The 20,544-nt window shown below is 46.2% G+C and overlaps 1 protein-coding gene across 1 annotated transcript in view; it reads left to right on the top strand.

Annotated features, from left to right (window-relative positions):
- LOC142575014 (uncharacterized) overlaps positions 1 to 20,544 on the top strand; it is a 168,314-nt gene that overhangs the window by 67,900 nt on the left and 79,870 nt on the right. The window contains exon 7 of the mRNA XM_075683990.1: positions 16,789 to 16,851. Within this exon, the coding sequence (XP_075540105.1) occupies positions 16,789 to 16,851 (63 nt within the window). The remainder of the gene's footprint in view (positions 1 to 16,788; positions 16,852 to 20,544) is intronic.

Raw genomic sequence — 20,544 nt, 5'->3', positions numbered from 1 at the left:
AGCTTAGTCGAACCCAGACGGCTGGTGGTTTCAGGGCCGATGTGTTCTTGCGCGCTTCGTGAGCGCTGATGCGACAGGCAGCAATTGCCCCGTCGCTGAGAATACGCGTCATCACACCAACGTTGTGGCGCCGAGTGAGATGTTCTCGTGTTTGCCTGTGCGCGCATGGTACCATTAAATTAAAAATTAAAATATTGGATTTTACGTGCCGAAACCACGATTTGATTATGAGGCACGCCATAGTAGGAGGCTCTGGAATAATTTGGACCACCTGCGGTTCTTTAACGTGCATCTAAGTCTAGGTACATGGGTGTTTTCACATTTAGCCCCGATCGAAATGGGACCGCCGTGGCCGGTATTTGATCCGGCGACCATTTGCTTATCACGAGGTCGCCGCCCAATACCATAGCTACTGAGCAATCACGGTGGGTGCGGGGCACCATGCTTGTTAATATAGTTAGTAGGCGAATGTTTTCTGCAATTCATACAGCCGATAGAACTACAAACCTTATTTTGTGTAGCTCTCTAATGCTTTGCTATTGAGGTTTTTTAGCGCGCGAGAAGGGACGAAAGACAGTGGCGAGACGAGGACACAGCGCTGTGTCCTCGTCTCGCCACTGTCTTTCGTCCCTTCTCGTGCGCTAAAAAACCTCAGTTATGGAATACCAACACGCCCTAACCTACGCTTTACTATTGCTGGCAATGCTTCGCCTTTCTGCCGAAACTGTCATTTTTTTTAATTTTTGCTTCGAAGACACATTGGCTTATTTTTTTCCACAAGATCTCGCATCATTAACATACGCTGCTGCTAATGGCAACCTACCTCGCAATGTTATCTACCAAATAAGCGCATACACAGACGTCAGTCGAGCTTGTGAGGAACTTCCACCACTTGCCTTACATTGGTCAATTTCGCCATAGAAAATGAGCACCAAAAGTCTCCTCTTTCGGAAGTGAGCACACAGCTCATTGTGGCACTGCACACGTGGATTTCACAGAGAAAGGTGCAGCGTTGAGGAAGGTTTACTGCCGATTGAAACTTGGAAAGGCTCTACTGTATAATATGCGCTGCTCGTGTGTTAGGCTGAAACATGCAAAGTTCACTAGAACTACTGTCGCCTGTAGCTATAGGTGATCAGCTGCCAATGGCCGCTTACCTGAACTTTGCACTAGACCAGCAATACCTATGCTCCTCTGCAATAAACACTGGATAGCGCACAGCTCTCCCCGCACTTTTGCTTTAAATATGCGTATGCGCGTCCAAGGAGTTTTATGCTCTAACAGTCCAGCATTTGATTAAACAAAAACAGCTTGCGGAATGCAAAGTCAGCAGTATGCAAGGAAATGCTTAAGATTAAAATCTTGTTAACAGTTATCGAGTCGTCACATAATTGTGGCAGCAGCTGTCGAAAAATATTATGCAAATGGCAGTATTTAATCAGGCGACCTCGTGCACAAGCTTGCCGCCCAATACCATAGCCACTAAGCAACCACGCAGTCAAGATGTATTCTTTATGCTCAAAGAAATTTCGAATTCCTCGCAAATGAACACTCGAGTATTTGGAAAGATTGGATGCGCTTTGTAGACGATCACAAAAAGAGTAGACGGGACAGGCGCAGTGCGCATGTCCCGTCTAGTATCTTGTGATCGTCTACAAAGCGCATCCAATCTTTCCAAATAAAATGATCCAACTTGCCCAACAATGCATCCTGCTAAACTATACTCGAGTATTACAGAGTGCGAGAAGCCGTCAAATATAGGAAAATAAAAAATCGCTCCAGTCGCCTCTTCGATGTCGCGAACTTGTTTTCAGCCGGGCGACTTATTCTGAGTGAGGAGAGGCACTATCTTCTACTCCAAATCCTAGAGATTATATCTGTTACGGCTGTTATAACTTTTATAAAGATTTGTAAACGTACAGTATTGAGCGCTTGGTTATACTTAACTGCAACGTTTGGTGACATTGGGCATGCACCTGACATCTTTTATTTCGATAGTCCTTATATCGACACTACTGGCACATTTCTGCAGTCTGCGTAACCGTAACGTTCCGCATAAAATTCAAGCACGGTAACATCTTCACCGCGTGCCACATGCTGTACGTTGTTATGATTGGGAGTTCAATCCCATCACTCGTGATCCGTTGTCAAGATTGGAGTCGGGCATGAATTAGAAGGTAGCTGGCCCATGCCGTCGTCCAACATATCCACGCTGAGGACGTTGATGAAGGGAAGGACTGCTTCTCACCGAGAAGGAGGAATATGAATTTATTTACAGTATTTATATCAGTCTAACATGACTGCTTGAGAAAGTACATCAGTCTAACATGACTGCTTGAGAGAGAGTGTCCAGAGCAGCCGCACAACAGCGGTTTTTAAACACTCGGTCCTCCCCCGATACGCAGGTGACGGAAACGGCCGTCCAAGCACCGTCGGCGAGTTGACCAGGCACCATAGGGGAGACGAAGCACCGTAGGGGAGACGACCCGGCACCGTAGGGGCATTTGAGGAGTTTTTTTTCGAAATGAGCCAAATCCACAAACCGAAACTAGGTCAGATAAAACGGTAATGACAAGAAAAACTAGGCAACTTTCTCATAGAAAACCTGTTGCAACGTAATGGGTCAAATAACGCCAGGCGAACGTGTTCGCAGATCGTATTTCGTATCGAAATTGAGCCAGATCCAGCTGTTGCACGGATCAAAATGAGCCAAATCCATTTGCCCAATAGGAGAGCGCTTTTGGCGTGACGTCATGTAGCCATGGCAGCCTCCTTGTCAGTTCCCGCCAAGGAGTTGGTTCCCGCCTGACAGCTCAGAGTGTTTCGTTTTTGTTTTCGCAAGTTCTTCGCTTTTCTGATATCGTTGTTCATGGATTCGGATGGCAATGAAGAGATCGGCGAAAATTTGTCCCTAGACGTCGACGACGGAGTGAAAAGAAGCCGCATCACCACCGTAAAAGCAAGGATACGCCGTTGCCAAAATGCAAAATGCAGTGCCCTGCTGCCAATGTTATTATAGCTTTTCTGTCAAGATTACATAATGCCATTCTCGAAAGCCAATTTTAATAAAGTTTTCATAGCAATACCGCCTAAAATCCAGCGTTTCAATTCAATACGAGCCAAATCCAAAGTTCTCACCCTAATATTGGGCATATTTGCCGCATAATTTTTCATTACTTGTGGTCGTAAACTTGCCCTAGCTGACATGCAAAGCATATCATATAATAGCTTTGATAGCGTTGCATTTAGGTCCGGTAACAAATTTTTGCTTTTTTCGCAACTTCTGTTTACGTGGATTTGACCCATTTCGAAAAAAAACTCCTCATTTATTCCCCGAACTGCAGCGCGCCCGCCGGCCGCCCATTGTCTGGCATCTTGGTCGGCGCGTGGGAAGGGGTGTCAGTAGACGTTCCCGCGGCTCAGTAACAATAGATGGTCCGCCGAGCCCGTTTAGTTAACAATGGCGACTTCGTCAAACTCTGCTCCAGCGACGGAGAGTCGAGGACGCACGCATTGTTGTTCACACACAGTCGACTTAGTCACGCCGTGGCTAGAGGTGAGCGGCGACGCTTCCGGAATGTTGCCTCCACAGTCGCAACTGGTTGGCGAAACTTGCACTGCAGCTGGCCGTTCTTGCGAGTAGAAGCTTGCGGGATTCAGCCGACGACTGCGGCCAATTCTCGCACGCGCTAGGGAGGAAAGCGGGGAGGAAGCGCGCCATTTTCCGTCACGCGCGAGGCACCGAGTGGAGGGACGGCGGTGTAGGGGGGGAGGGGGGAAGGGGGGGAGCGGGCGTGCGGGGCGTTCTAGTGCGGCGGCTATTGCGTACGGCGCGACCGCCCGATCTTGAAAGCGATCTTCGACGAGGACAAAGTGCGCGGTCGCGCGGGCCTTATCTTCAAAGCAATCTGATATGTGGGAAAACTGCGCCTAGTGCTGGTAGCTTCGTTATCACTGTGCTTTCGACGCTTAGTTCACGTTGAAGTGACAGGCAGCACGAGCCTTACACTTCGTGTAATATTCTAACCTTTTGCTATAGCGTTAATTGATTCGCCCTGATGGTGAAACTGTGTTAATTTCATACCGCATATTTCGACACCGATTGTGCCTAAAATGATGTTTCAGGTGTCTGTCTTAGGTGCCTCAAAGCTACCTTGATAGGGCCTAAACACACCGCCCGATTTTGAAAGCGATCTTCGACGTGGACAAAGTGCGCGGTCGCGCGGGCCTCATCTTCAAAGCAATCTGATATGTGGGAAAACTGCGCCTAGTGCTGGTAGCTTCGTTATCACTGTGCTTTCGACGCTTAGTTCACGTTGAAGTGACAGGCAGCACGAGCCTTACACTTCGTGTAATATTCTAACCTTTTGCTATAGCGTTAATTGATTCGCCCTGATGGTGAAACTGTGTTAATTTCATACCGCATATTTCGACACCGATTGTGCCTAAAATGATGTTTCAGGTGTCTGTCTTAGGTGCCTCAAAGCTACCTTGATAGGGCCTAAACACACCGCCCGATTTTGAAAGCGATCTTCGACGTGGACAAAGTGCGCGGTCGCGCGGGCCTCATCTTCAAAGCAATCTGATATGTGGGAAAACTGCGCCTAGTGCTGGTAGCTTCGTTATCACTGTGCTTTCGACGCTTAGTTCACGTTGAAGTGACAGGCAGCACGAGCCTTACACTTCGTGTAATATTCTAACCTTTTGCTATAGCGTTAATTGATTCGCCCTGATGGTGAAACTGTGTTAATTTCATACCGCATATTTCGACACCGATTGTGCCTAAAATGATGTTTCAGGTGTCTGTCTTAGGTGCCTCAAAGCTACCTTGATAGGGCCTAAACACACCGCCCGATTTTGAAAGCGATCTTCGACGTGGACAAAGTGCGCGGTCGCGCGGGCCTCATCTTCAAGGCAATCTGATATGTGGGAAAACTGCGCCTAGTGCTGGTAGCTTCGTTATCACTGTGCTTTCGACGCTTAGTTCACGTTGAAGTGACAGGCAGCACGAGCCTTACACTTCGTGTAATATTCTAACCTTTTGCTATAGCGTTAATTGATTCGCCCTAATGGTGAAACTGTGTTAATTTCATACCGCATATTTCGACACCGATTGTGCCTAAAATGATGTTTCAGGTGTCTGTCTTAGGTGCCTCAAAGCTACCTTGATAGGGCCTAAACATCCGGCCTCTATTGATAGCACTTATTCCACAATGAATTGAAGGTGTTCCCAAAACGTGTGCAGTCCGTATATCAGTCTCACTTGTGAGAATGCATGGGGCGCATGTCGAGCTAGGACAAGCATAGTGCCTAGAATGTACTGCCTAGTGTGCCGAAGGCGCGTGCTCGCAGTGCTCGTCACGGTGATGCCTCCCCCAGCCGCCGCGTGGCGGCGTTGCCAATCCCTAGGGGAAAAAATCAGGTGTCATGGTTTTCAATGAAAACAGTGTACAGACAGTGGCAATACAAGGCCAGGAAGTACCTCCGGTAAAAGAATATTAACATCTTCGCATATTGATAAATGAAGTCACTAGCAGTGGCGTAGCCAGAAATTTCGTTCGGGGGGGGGGGAGCTTAAGTTGCAGCTAGGCATCCTCCTTAAGAGGCAGCTTTAGCTCGGGTGCTCCTATCTAAATACATGTAGAAGGGGAAGTCGTTTTTCTCGGCAACCACTGCGCCAAATCTGACAAAGTTTGTTGCATTTAAAAGAAAGACTTGGCGAGGGGGGAGTTCTTGTGACTGCTGGTTTCGAATTTTTCATTTAGGTCGTCAATTTTTATATTAAAAATTGGCCAAAGTCACAAATTTTCAGAAAACTAAACTATCAAGTTGAAAACTCTGTGCCTCAACAATGAAAAATGATATCGCAATTCTCTGAATTTCATCTAATAGCACATCTACAGCGGACAAAATTGATATTACACATGAATCTAAAAAAATTTGTATTATGGAAACACGGCTTTGGCAGAACCCTTGTACACAGCGTAGCCAATTCACGAAAATTGACATACCAAAATTGTCCGCTTTGACTGTTATAATAGATGCCGTTGACAGAACCGCGATATCTGCTCTTGATGCCGAGCGGTTAGTTTGAAAACGTCGTGCTCCTATTTTTTTCAAATTTTCAAATTGTTCGAAATATTTAAAACAAAATTCAGGCCTTAAATCGAAATTCCGCTTCCAAAAGACACTACAAGTTAACTTTCTCTCTCAAATGTAACAAATTTCATTAAAAGCAATCGAGACGTTATCTCAGAAAAGCGTTTCTGCGTTTTACATGTATTTGAATAGGCCGCATAGGAGTGGGGCCTGATCTAAAGATTCCTCTTAAACAATTTGTCGAGGGATCAAATACATGAATAATATAATGGCATTGCCACTGCCGAAGGTGCTGCAAACGAATTCTTGAACGCTACGCTACCGTAAAAACAAGTGAAATATATCATTCATCTTAAAAGAATATACTCGTATGTGCCAAAAATTGTGTCCAAAATAACTGATATCAATGCTTCCATGTTTTTGTCTATTTAATAAGTAAAGAAAATATCATACAAACTTTAGACTATATCAGGTGGGAAGCAGCAAAGCAGTGCATGCCGCTGATATGAAAAGCATTTATGTGGTGGAAACAACACTTGAGGGTATGGGACTGAACTGCTCTGCTAAAAAATCAGAACTATGGGTACTACGGAGCAGTAAGCGTGGGCGCAAGCCGAACGGATATATCCCAGAGGAAGAACCCCGCATTGACATATACGCCAAAAATGGAGAACCAATATGGCAGGTGGAGACTATTAGAGCGCTAGGACTTCTCCTGCAAGCGAATGGATCTAATTGCAGGATGATACAACACATCTCTAACAAGTGAGAAGAAGTCATTAGGCTTCTGCGTAGAGTTACCAACAAGCATAAGGGGCTAGGAGAAGACAGTGCTATAAGATTGGTACATGCATTCGCCTTTTGCCACTTCTCGTACGTGGCTGGCATGCTACAATGGACACAGGCTGATAAGAACAAGCTAAACGCTTTAATCGGACGACTTATAAAGACTGCACTAGTACTTCCTATCATCACGACCAATGATAGCTTATTGCGCCTAGGGCTGCATAACACACTAGAAGAGATAGCTGAGGCTCAACAGGTGGCCCACCAGGAGAGACTAATGGGGACACGACCTGGGAGGGCGCTACTTGAAGAAATTGACGTAGAAATTAACAACCACACCAACGAAGGAGAATTATTAACACAATTGCAAGCAGGACTACGAGAAACAATACAGGCGACCCCGTTCCCTAGGAACATGCACCCGACACATAACCTCGAGAGACGGAAGGCAAGGGCGAAGGCACTCCTTCAAGACATAGATCCAACATAAGCCTTGGTTAAAAATAAGGATGCGTATACCTCCGTTGTTGTAGACACTCAAGGTAACATACGGGATGCCATCACCGTCTATACCAAGGACCCAACAGTAGCAGAACAAGTAGCAATCGCCTTAGCCATCCGGGCTAATCGGTGGACACACATTTACAGCGACTCTAGAACAACTATACGCAACTTTGCTAACGGATATGTGACACGGATAGCAACAAAATTACTAGAGAAGGTCAACAGTGAGAGGATTGAAATCCGCCGCTTTCCTGCACATCTGGGGGTGGTGGACGGAGCTTGGATAAACCTCAATGAGGTGGCAAATGAAGCAGCACGAGGACTTTTTAGCCGTGCTCTTCAAGACCGAGCAACTTACACTTCACTCGGGGAACACAGGGTTCGATTATTAACATATAACGAAATCACGAAGCATTATTATTTAAGCAAAAGGGAATACCCATTGCCACACGGTAAGCTTTGCAGAGCCCAAGCGGTCACATTACGTTTGCTACAGACAAGAACATACCCAAGTCCAGGTTTTATTAATAGGATCTATCCGGAGAGAGAAACTCAAACCAATTTAATAAGTGCAATGGCATCATTACTCTTGACCACATGCTTTGGCAGTGCCCCGCGGTCTTCACAGACTGTGACAAGGAACAAGAATGGTGGCGGCAAATGCTACACAGCGAATCACTCTCTGACCAATTACGGGCTGTCCAGAAGGCCCGCGATGTGGCTGAAGGGCTCGGCCCAACAGTGCCAACGTGGGAGCGGCCCGCGTCAACCTAGGGTTGACCTTCAGGACCCAATAAAGCTCTTCATACCATACCATACCATTGCTATTTCTCCACTTGTCACTCTCTTCGGCGATCGCATGTGGTAATCAACACAAGAAGTCAGAACAAGAATCGCTATTGATTCATCTTACTTAAAGGACCAGAACTCGCTTTATATGGAAATAGTTCTTATTCGGCGACGTCAAATTGCATTTATTGCATTTGCTTTTGTGAGAATAAAGCAACAAGGAAAAGAAATCACCGAATTTGCTGTTACCAATGCAGAATGGATTTATAAATCACCGAATTTGCTGTTACCAATGCAGAATGGATTTATTTACAGTGGACAAGGTACAGAAGACAGGTGACGGTCCGGAACAGGCAATCAATCCAAAATTTCGCGCTGCTTCTTCCTTCTCTTCCACGTTCGTCCGCTGCGGTGTTACATATTCATCCGGGGTAGACGAAGCTCACCGATTGAGTCGGAGTGCGCGTTGATGGCACGGTTTCAATCGTGCGACGCACCCGCCGCGGTTGCTCAGTGACTATGGTGTTAGGCTTCTGAGCACGAGGTCGCGGGAACGAATCCCGGCCACGGCGGCCGCATTTAGATGGGGGCGAAATGCGAAACACCCATGTGCTTAGATTTAGGTGCACGTTAAAGAACCCCAGGTGGTCGAAATTTCCGGAGTTCTCTACTAAGGCGTGCCTCATAATCAGAAAGGGGCTTTGGCACGTAAAATCCCATAACTTAATCGTGCGACGTGCACGACTTACGTCTTGCGTGAACGGCGGTTACAGCCGTCACTTTAGCGTCGACTTAGGTCACTTCACTCAAGCATTTGAGAATGACGAATGGGCCCGAATACTGAGAGAAAAACTTTTGGCAAATCCCCCTTTTCGGAACCGGTGTCCACAGCTACACGAAGTCACCGGTGGCGAATCTGACGGGCAAATGTTTTGTCTCGTAGCGAGCCTTAGCGTGAACATGCGACGATAGGGTTCTGAGCCGGGCAAGTCAACGTGCTTCTTCGGCACGACACAATATCTGCGTGAGAGAAGCATCATCGTTAGGTGAAAAATGAAGTATGGTATCGAGAAAAATTTGAGGATGGCTAGCGTAGAGGAGAAGGAAAGGTGCGTATGCTGTGATTTCATGCTTGGCTGTGTTGAAGGCATACGTGATGAACGGGAATACGGCATCCCAGTTCTTATGCCCCGTCACACATACATTGAAATCATGTTGTCGAGAGTGCGATTGGTGCGCTCGACTAGACCGTTTGTTTGCGGATGGTAAGGCGTGGAATGAGGATATTGAGTTCCGCAAAGGCGTAGCAACTCTTCTACGACGTCAGCGGTGAACTGCCGGCAGCAATCACTTATCACCACACGAGCAGCTCCGTTGCGGAGGATAACCGAATGCATAAAAAACCCCGAAACATCGGATGCTGTATCTGAGACAAGTGCCATTGTTTCGGTATAACGTGTTAAATAATTCACGCACACGTTTATACAGCGGCAGCCAGTGGAAGACTTGGAGAAGTGAACGAGTAAATCTATACCCGCTTTCTCAACAGGCGAATTCGGCGGTCTAACCGGTTACAGAGTTCCTGCAGGAGCTGTAGTCGGTTGTTTGTGCGTTGGCAGACATCACAGCTGGCGACATACTGATTGGTCGTCTTCCATGATTGAGGCCAGTAGAAACGTTGTCGGAGGTGGTGCAGCGTTCGATCGAATCCAAGGTGACCGGATGTAAGGTCGTCGTGCATGGCCAGGAGTACTGCAAGGCGCATGCATTTTGGGACGACGAGCAGCAGTGGAGCACCGTTGTTTGAATAATTCTTGTTAAAGCAGACCATCGCGAATCACAAATGGCGTATCCCGTTCAGATATCTGGGTCGCATCAATAATCGGCTTTAGGGAAGGATCGCGCTATTGTTTGTTCTTGAAAACGGCAAAAAAAGGCAAGTCCGACGAGATTGTAGTTAAAGGGCCCTCTGAAACGGTTAGGACAAATTTTGTGGACGCGTAGGGTATAGCTAAAGTTAATTATTGCCACCACAATTTGTGTGAAACGTGTCATATTAGGAGAGCTATGGACGATTACAAGTTACGATCCTCCATAACCATGCGTTTTCTCCTCAATTCGTTCGCCGAGTGATCGGGGCTAAGCTCCGCCTTCACTGGATCTGCGTCATGATGACACGTCATGTCGTCGACTTCTGGTTCTCTATGAGCGAGCGCTCGAAACCTCTCCAACCTCTCTGCCAGCTGCTTGGCAGTGGACCCCAAGCGAGAGCTATCGAAGTAGCGTGCGTTTTGAGCATTCTGTCGCTGCGCCGAACGTGTCTGGTATTCCGGTAACCACAGGTGAGCTGGGCGTTTCGACGGAACGGTGGAAGCGTAAACTCAAGCAGATGAATGAACTTTAGCGCAGACGTACGTGAGCTGCCTGATCGGTCTCCACGGTCCAGCCACCCGCTGGTGCAGAGCTTAACCAGCCAAGCAAAGAGCTAATATTGCTCAAACCAAGTGTAAAAACATTTTAAACATTTACAAAACCAACGTGTTACCGATTACACTCCGGCGAGGAACGCACACCAGCAGCAAAGAAGAATACATTTCGTTGCTGCTACTGTGTGTGGTTGAGCTCTGTGCCACCAGGTGGCTGTACCCTGCAGACCGTTAACATTTGCGCTTCTGCTCATCCCGCGAAATGACACGGTTAAACGGCCAGACCCTGTCCCCTTGCGCTGGCGTTTACCCTAATACCGGTCTCGGGAAACGCTATTCCGTTAGTAATCTTCCGGTGTAAAGTGTAAAGCGTAAATCCTGGCGCCGATCGGATAGCGGCAGTGCGATGCGCTGTAGCCAGTCCGCTCGTACGCTGCCTTGCAGAGGGATACGATGACGCAGCTTGGCATATTGCCAGTCGCTACATTTGCAGTCCAGAACGCAACAAAGTCGAATCATCGTGCTCGCGAAAAAGACTGAGACCGACTCTGACCGCGGAGCTCTCGTCAAAATGGAGCACGTCATAACACAAGCAGACGACGCTTGTTGTATGCCGGAAGTGCTTAATTGTAGTGAGAAATTTTTCTTGCGCATTCTCTTTCGTTACTTTCTTTTTATAGAAAGAAATTAACTAACATTCCAGCTATTAGGAACATGATTTGTTCACCATAAAGGTGGAAAAAATTATCGATGACGTGCCCTGGGCACGAAATCGGATAGCTCGCCCTACTGATGTCAATTGGATGATTTACGTCATATGGGTAGGGGCGTCTGGAAATTCCTCCGAGCAGCATGCTGCAATCGGCAGCGATTAACACTTCTAAAACCTTATATTAAATTACACGCTTTACGCAGAGCACTTAGACGCGTCAGTTAATGATCAGAAGGACGTACTCTAACCACTCAGTACGCTTGTACAATGTTGTCAAAATAGCTTCAAGGTCCCTTTAAGTAGCTGTAGGAGTCGTCATCATCAATACCCTCGCTTTGAACGCGAAGACGAGATAAGCAGTCGGCATCTGTGTGGCACCGACCGCTCTTATAAGCAACAGAAAAGTCGTATTATTGAAGACGCAATGCCCTCCGAACCAACCGCCCAGCTGCGCCACGCAGTCCAACGAGTTAGGGGAGAGAATGATGGTCGGTCACAATCTTAAAAGGGCGGCCATACTAATAAGATCTGAACTTGTGCATAGCGTAAACAACAGCGAGTTCAGTGACTGTGTAATTGCTCTCTGCTTTTGTGAAAGTACGACTTCCGTAAGCAACGAGTTGTTGGCGTATGGCATGAAACTGCATGAGCACAGCGTCAACATCCATACCACTTGCATCCCTATGCAGTTCGGTAAACGCCTCCGGATCGAAATGACGGAGAAGTGGCTCAGGGGTGAGCAAAAAAGTTCAGGTGCTGGAAAGCAGTCTCGCACTGAGCAGACCATATGTAGGGAGACTCATTCCGGAGCAGGTCAGTCAGTGGACAAGCAAGCTGGGCGAAGTCTTTAATAAACCTGAGAAAAATAAGAACAAAGGCCCAGGAAACTTCTGAGGTCTTTCACTGTCTTCGGCTGCTTGAAGTTGCGAAGAGCAAAAATCTTTTGGGGATCTGGCCGTATGCCGTCCTTGTCCACGATATTTCCCAGCTGAAGGGCTTGACGCTCACCGAAACGATACTTCGGTGAGCGCCGGGATTCGAGTCCCACCCAAACAAAAATGTACCAAAATTTTATTTGCCAAGCCGTTAATTTAATTTGTTTACAGGAACCACGTTGAGAAATTGGACGTTAATCCGAGCATTGTTTACTCGTTTTTCTTCTTTGCGCCTCCGGCTATTTTTGGTACCATCCATCGGTCACGCCGACAGATTTTCGCGTGACGGGGCGTATAATGTTTTTGCATTAAAAACTTGAAAATAATCAACACTCTGCAAAAGGCTCAAAGCCTTTTGTTGACACCTATCCTACAGTTCAGAGTGGCAGACGCTTGCCGCGGGGACCAGCCATAGCGTACTGCTGCAATACGAGCACTTCGTTGCGCATGCGCCAGCTCTTCAATTCACGAGCTGCGTCGTGATCAAGTCACGGCAGCATGTGCAGCTCATCAGAAGCTGACTTGCTATCGCAGGTTCCGGCAGTCCAACACTATTGGGGTATTCCACTGGTCGATCTAATCGATCTAACGCGGCGTATTGAGTCTAGGAGCGAAAATCCAAATCCGTCACGGGGCGACCCAATGCAGATTGACCAGCGAAAAATAAACATGCTCCGGCAGGGAGCGCAGCGGAAGTTGGATGTCCGCCATATCCGCCAGCCATATCGCGACTTCATCATTTGCACCTTAAATACCATCTTGTAAAGCACGTACAACTCCTCGTCCCTGCTGCTCCTTTCCGAGGAACTGGATCTGCTGTCAGAATCGCTTAGGGCAAGAAGCACTGCAAAACGGTTCAACGACGCCATTTTGAAGATGTAAGCAATTGCACAGGTTTACCAAGCAACACCACAGAAAGAGTTGAAAAAAGCCTAGCCACCCGAACAATCCCGAAGTGACGCCAACGGTTCGTCGTTGGAGTTCCGGTGAAATTCGTCTCTACTCGGCGGATCAACGAGGAGCGCTCCGCCGCGGAGCCCGTTGATCCCAATCGACCGGTGCGACACGCAAGCTTGCTCTAGATCGACCAGTGGAATTTGATTTCGTTGCCACCGAGCAAGACGACGCGCTCCAGATCTACCAGTGGAATTCACCATATCTTAACTATTCTGTCTGTTGGATGGCACCATGTACAGTCGACCGATTTTTTAACGGTACCTCGCGAGCGGTCACTGGCAGGCCAGTCAGCGCCTTCGAAGATCAGCAAGAGCAGCGCACGCGCACCAAGTTCACTGGAAAAGTCGCTATCTCCGATAAGCCGTGTAGCTTCCACCGACTCAATTGTACCAGGGGCTGGGTCGTGCTGGTGGAGAGAGCCTAGGAGGCGGAACAGTGAACTTGGTGCACATGCGCTATTCTGGTTGATCTTAGAAGGTGCTGGCCGGCCGGCCAGTCGACACTCGCGCGGTAGTGTTAAAGAATCGGTGGAATGTACAACGTTGAGCAGTAAGATAAGCAATTAAACTGCCTTTCGAGGACAACAAACGTTTATTCGGCGAAAACAATAAACGCTACACTATATTCGTCCACAACGTAAGAATTAAAAGTTACATTTACGCTGTCCAATTGAAACACAACTTGCTCGAGCCAATGAGGTTCACTTATTTCTGTGGTTCCAAGTGGTTTGGCATGTTTAAAACTGCTCTTCTTTCCGCGCATATTTGTCGTCGTATCACTGCTTTTAGCATGAAACCTGAACGTCGTGTCAAATGTTATGGATTGTCCTAATAACGGTGCTCCACCAAGGGTAATATTTTAGCTTTAACAACGAATTGTTCTTTGCTAATTAGTGTAGCACTTACAATAGCAGAGGCTCCGGGCTAAATAGAGATGAAGGAAAATTGCACTGCGTTTTTGTGGGTGTAGTTTCCACTGAGTTTTAGGCTGTGGCCGATGACAAACGCCAAAGATAGTCCACCAACATATCCGCCAAATATTCTCTCGGAAAAATATCTTCGCCAACAAGAAAACGAGTTTTTAAAGCGAATAAAAATTGAAATATCTAAGGCCACTTTCGCAAGAACGAAAGCCGATATCACTGAATAGTGGTCACAAATACGCAGATATTAGACCAAAATGCCTGCAATATTTTTGCAATTTCTCTGTTGCTTAAATTTTTTCAAACGACTGATTCCAGGTTCTTTACGTCGGGAGTCGCTACCGCTTCGATTATTCTTTAAGCGCAGTGCATTTTTTAAAAAGAATATGCAGTTGGCGATTTTGTGTTCTTCGCATAAATTTGAATACGAAATTAGAAAATTAGATTTGTACTTGCGTTGAAGCACATTTTGTAATTTCTGTTTTCCTACTGGAAAGTTCGAAATATATTGCCGACGAAACAACACGCAAGGTATTTTGAGCATTTGCCGTGCAATGTAACGCGTGCTGCATGTCTTCGCAAAGAAATCATTCTGAATTCACTTGTAACATTTCAGCGAAGTCACTTGAAGTTATTTCCTCAGTAGCGAGAGCTTAGGACACTTAAAAGCTGTTTGGTATTGAGAGCAACTAGTATAAGGCTTGCTACTCAAAATAGGCATCTCATAGGAAAAGTGCCTTCTTAGTGAAATTAGGTGACAATTGCGGTATTGACGAATGCAATCGACAGAGTTTCGAGCCATTTTACATGGCATAAAGCAGGAGGAATTAGGAACCCTTCTGCTAACAAGGCGAAAATTCTGGGAGGACTAAAATATTAAATACATGATGGGAGACATATTGCTATCGAAATTAGAGACACTGACTATTCTTCCATATGCACATCGTATTGAAAAATAAAGCAGAAAGAGAAACACAAAAAGGACACAGCACTACTTAAGTAAGTTGCGCATCTGTATTCACGCAGTCACATATACACAAAATAGTATCATAGACCTCTCACAAAAAGAACGGATTCTGTGTTTACTGGTAGGGTTATATTGATTTCGCTTTCATAAAATAACTACAATTACCGGTGCGATGTATTGAAACAATGGCTCGTCATATTTTGTTCAACAACGTAGCACTTTCCGTAGTTTGATGCGTGTACTCTATATTGGCGCCCTACTTTTGATGAGCGATGATGGTCTTAGAATATACACCGGAGTTTTAATGCTATATTTATATGGCACCGTCATGCTATATGGACAAAGACTTTGGCCAGGCAATATAGAAAACCGGCTCAAAATATGGTCGCTCTGCATATTGCAAGGTGCATTGCAGCTATGTGTCTACCATTAGCGTTTTAACAGTGGCGCTGTTCTAAGTCGAACCTGTGGCCTACTTTGTCTGGTGTCACGCAGAGGGGCAGGGGGCAGAGTGCGCGCGGGGAAGGGAATAGAAGAGGGGTATAGGAGCAGGTGCTACGCCGGCGCGTCGCCCTTTTACTCCATGGATTCCGCTCGGCGCGGTCGTCAGCGCCAACGTTGCGGAAATCCCGAGCTTCGAGAGTTGGAAGCGCAAGCAAAGCGCCAGCGGAGGGAAGCCGCCGAGGATCGAGAACGGGAAGCGCAAGCCAAGCGCCGGTGTAGGCAAGCCAACCCCAACTTTCAAGAGAAGGCAACCCAAGCCAAGCTCCAGTAGAGGCAAGCTAACTCTCAACTTCGAGAGTAGGAGGCCGAGCATAGATGTCGATGCAAATAGATTCCTCCCACGGAGGATGCCGATGGGCGGTTCAAGAGAGAATCCCTCGAGCGTGATTGCGGCCGCAGCTGCAAGGTGTATGATAGACTGTGGTTTGGTCACAACCTCACGCAACTGAAGAGTGTCCGCAATCCGGAACCGAAGCTCGATTCAAGCAAAACGACAACGAAACAGAAGACTCATGAAAATTGCGTGAAACACGAGTTAGAACTCGAGAAAACGACCACCAGTTTAGCTGTTTTGACAGCTTTCACTTCGTGGAACTGGTTTTAGATTTTTTGTATAATACACCACTAATGTAAATCCCATAAGTTAGTTTTACTCTAAATAAGAAAATAATTGAAGTGAGCAACGAATTGTAAATATGTAATTTTATACTGCGTTGTAGACCACGGGGAAATTTAGCCCAATACGTACAGTCCAAGACCGCTGGCTTAATGTGTGTGCATACTCAGACAGACTCCTGTATACATATGGTGCATGCATGGTGTATACTTCCACAACCACAGTATGGTTGTGGAAGCGTACACCGAGTGTTTTGATAGATTCAACAATGATTAAAAGCGTTCGACTGAGAATAACATTTCTTGTGAAAACTACAGGCGATTGTTGTAGGAGCAGAAACAATTACTTTAGCTTTGCTAGCATCGCTTTACAGTGAATTTAAAGCACTCCATGTGCTTAGGCCTTGAATGTATTCATTTATGTGTAAATGAAGTCTTTTAATGTTGGCGAATAGTAGATGGAAGGAAAGACGGAATAGACGCTTCGTACGAAGATTCGAATAACATTTCTGATCTTAAAAGCGGAGAAAGAAGAGTCACTGAACTGCCATCTTTTCTCGCTCCGCGAACAGGGAGACCATCTACGACATCACACAGTCATTTTCCAAGTCCTATGGGCTCATGGCCGAAGAAGGGTAAGCTTCGAGCTAGCATGTTTCACTTTGGACGTCGTAAACAATCTACTTGTAAAACACGAAAGCGAAAGCGGGAAGAAAGGCCAGGAGTAGTTTTGGAATACGAGGTTCAAATTGTGGCTCATGCCTACGAGAAGGCGCTTCGGAACGTTGCAATATTGACTACTTTAGTAAGTTGGTACTGCTAGTTGAAATGCGGACATAATGAAACATAGGGATCTAGAGAGCATACATAGAGAACATAGATAACTATAGGGATGCAATACGTACGAGGTTCTCCAGGGTATGTGCAAATGTGTAATAGTTTCAGGACTTATATTTAGAAATGCGATAGTTTTCTTGAACTCAAGGGTACATCCAGATCTCGATAAGGTCAGTGGAACACCTCGCATTGGGCGCTTACGGGAAGACTACAGATGAAGCGGTGAAGGATGCGCTGGACAGGTTTGAAGTTCGGGAAGCTCGGAGTAAAATTATTGGGAAGAACGACTCAGGAATATCAAATAAGGCAAAGGAGTTGCGAGAGTGTTCATATATTTGTACAGGAAAAACAACGACTCATGGTGGAGGAAAAATAACTAGGCAGCTTACCAGCAAGTATGCGGTAGGTATAGTCAGCAACATGGAAACAATGAACGTGAAATACAGTCGGAGAGGCTGAGACAATCTTCTAGGTGGCAGCAATGGAAAAACCTGCCATGAGAACTTACCTAAGAGGTTAAAACTTAATCAGGAACGAAACATGCTTTGATAACTCAAATGGAAGCTCTTTTTAAAGCGAGATCGTGATCGCTTAGAACACGCACTTATAAGCGAGATATAAGAAGGAAGAAGGTGCATGTGCTTGCTGCGGTAAAGCTAGGAAAACTACAAAACAAGTTTCATTAGAATTTGAGGATGTCTACCCCGCTTGCCGTTTAGACTCCTCTGGCCTCCTTGAAGCCCTTGGTCTTGGGATAGCAGGGGAAAATAAACATGTCCACTATAGATAATAGTAAAAGCCGATTGCAGGTTTGGTGGCACAAAAGTATGCAGACGACAAACAACGCAGGTGTACAAAACGAAGCCCCCTATTGTGGTTAAGAATGCTTGGTGCTGGGTATTCTTTTTTTAATGCGAAAGCATTCTAGGCTCATGAGGGGAAAAATGTGGCGTTGTCGTGGCTACACGATGGTCCAAGAAGGCTACGAGCCCTCGATGTTTGGTGGGAGTCGAGCCCATGACTTTCGGTGTGAACGCGCAGATAATTAATGAACTATAATTAAGATATAGACAATTAGGCCACTCGATCTCACAAACATTTGTGGTAGTCAAACCCACAATTTTGATATGAATTAAGGATGTGGTAATTGATGTATAGCTAATTAAGGTAGATTTAGTTAGGCACTCAAACTCATGACCTTTGGTGGGAGACGAACGTTAAACCTTTGAATGGATTTGAAACCACGATCATTGGTGCTAATTAGAGTGAAGGAAATTAAGACACCGTTAAGATGAAGTTAAAACACTCGTACTCACGACGTTTGGTGGGAGTTGAACTCACGGCGTTTGATGTTAATCAAGGTCAAAATAATTAGAGAACGCTTCGAACCCTCGATCATTGATGGGAGTCGTACCTACGACCTTTGGCGCTAATTAAGGCGAAGTTATATTCAAACGACTGAAAGAGCATAGAGATCGCGTAGAGGTCGCCATGCTTTCGCATTCATTCACGTAGGGATAGCTAAGTGCCCCTTCAATTTTTTGATTAAGAGGGACACTAGGCAAGATAAGAACAAGAGTTTAGTGGCGCAGCCCACAACCGTGTTTCAAAAGGGACGCACATAATCATCCATCCAACTTCATGCCGCTGCTGTTTCCGAAAGCAAATATGCACCTGATATCGCATGACGATGAAGTACCATCTTTCGTTCTTTCTCTCTGTCTCTCTTTCGTTCTTTTTTCTATCTTTCTCTTATTCTTTACTTTCTTGCGCATCTTAGAATGAGCGAAACCCAGCAGAGATGCAACGCAGTATTTTTTTTTTTCACTTTTCAGTGCGGATGTCTCTGTTGCTGACACGAAACTCATCCTACAGCATACAGGTCGCTCTTGCCAAACAACAGCTGAAATTAATTACATTACCTGATGCTACATGGCTGAATAAATAAATTGTTTGGATTTACGCGCCAGAACCACGATTTCATATGAGGCGCGCCGTAGCCGGGGCTTTCGAATAATTTTGACCACCACGGAATCTTTAACGTGCCCCCAGCACAGAACACGGGTGTTTTTGCATTTCACCCCCATTCAAACATGGCCACGGGAACCGGGATTTGGTCCCGGAATCTCGTGCTTAGTCGCGCAATACCATAGCCGCTAAGCCACCGCGGGTAGTGATGCTACGTGGCTAGCTTTGGATTTGGTCACGTGCTATCACAATGATTACCTTACTTCTGGTGTGCTATACAATTCGCACATTCTGTATTCCGCTTTAGTCATTTTAATTTGTCACTTTAGGCTGTATTATTCCGTCAATCATTTGCGAAGAACGAAGATAATAACTAACAATTGCTAGTGTAGATCTCGCGCATTGAACAGACCTAAAGTATTGCACGTTGTGCTGGACCTTTCATATCGTCCAGGTTTGAGCCCGAATATATTGTCCTGGATGTTGTACCACACCAACATGCCCGATTACATCCGTGGGAGATTGAACTCAGCAAAAGTTGCGCAGTTTGAGTGAGGTTGCACATTAGCGACAGTCGGGTTTACGAAGCTGTGTGGTTTGTGTTGCCTATTGCCATTAAGTTACGCCACATGTAGCGGGAAATCAACGGTTCACCGAGAGACTTGAACCATGATCCGTAGCTGTGCTTGTACGCCACAGGTGTACTGCGGATATGGAACACCCACTTTGCTGCAGGCTTACCTGGCAAAGCGTGATGTTTCGTGTGCGCTGCACATTCGCCAGTCACGGCTGGCTAACACTGGCCCTTAGACTGGCACGTGCTAGGAGTCAGAGCCTTGTGCCAATTCTTGCGCATCCAACATATTGAACAAAAATGCAGCAGTCGCAGTGGCTAAACTTGGTATATTATGACACACGTCATGCATAGCTCTCTTTTTTACACAATCTGTCCGCTTCCTATAGTATTCGGTGCTAGGTAACAGAAACAAAGATAATTCAAAAGAACCTAGAAGCTCGTACTGGATAACGTGGTTTATAGGACAACGGAGCGCGCCGGACAACAGAGATGAAAACACAGCGCTGGAAATGAATTCTTTAGAAATCCTTCTTGAGGCTGTAACGCGACATTTCAATACGAAGAAAGGGCGCACGTGAATCGCCACCAGCACGAAAATTGGGTGTGTTCCCGAAAATTTGATTTCATGACCTTTAAGTGTCCCTTTTGAAACTTCGCAAAGCAAGACCGTGCTGTTCGGAATACTACCAGACACGAAGCTCAGAATAATACTGAAGATGACGACGCTGTTCAATTTACAAGGACTGCCTACGACATTGTATGCCACTCAACACGTTGTAAATGTTAGGTGCATAGTAAAAGTCGGCAAAAAGACGATGGCGCCCATTGAGATAAGTCCAACAGATTGACCACTAAAATGCGGGTAGGAGAGGGTCCCTCATACGCTGAAATGTAGCCGGGGCATTGCATAATCCCCACTGCATTATTTTGAACTCACAGAGGCCGT

The sequence above is a fragment of the Dermacentor variabilis genome, chromosome 3 (genome assembly GCF_050947875.1).
Source record: "Dermacentor variabilis isolate Ectoservices chromosome 3, ASM5094787v1, whole genome shotgun sequence".
Taxonomy (NCBI): Eukaryota; Metazoa; Arthropoda; class Arachnida; order Ixodida; family Ixodidae; genus Dermacentor; species Dermacentor variabilis.
Note: the sequence above shows the minus strand (reverse complement) of the source record. Positions and strands in the feature narration are given on the sequence as shown.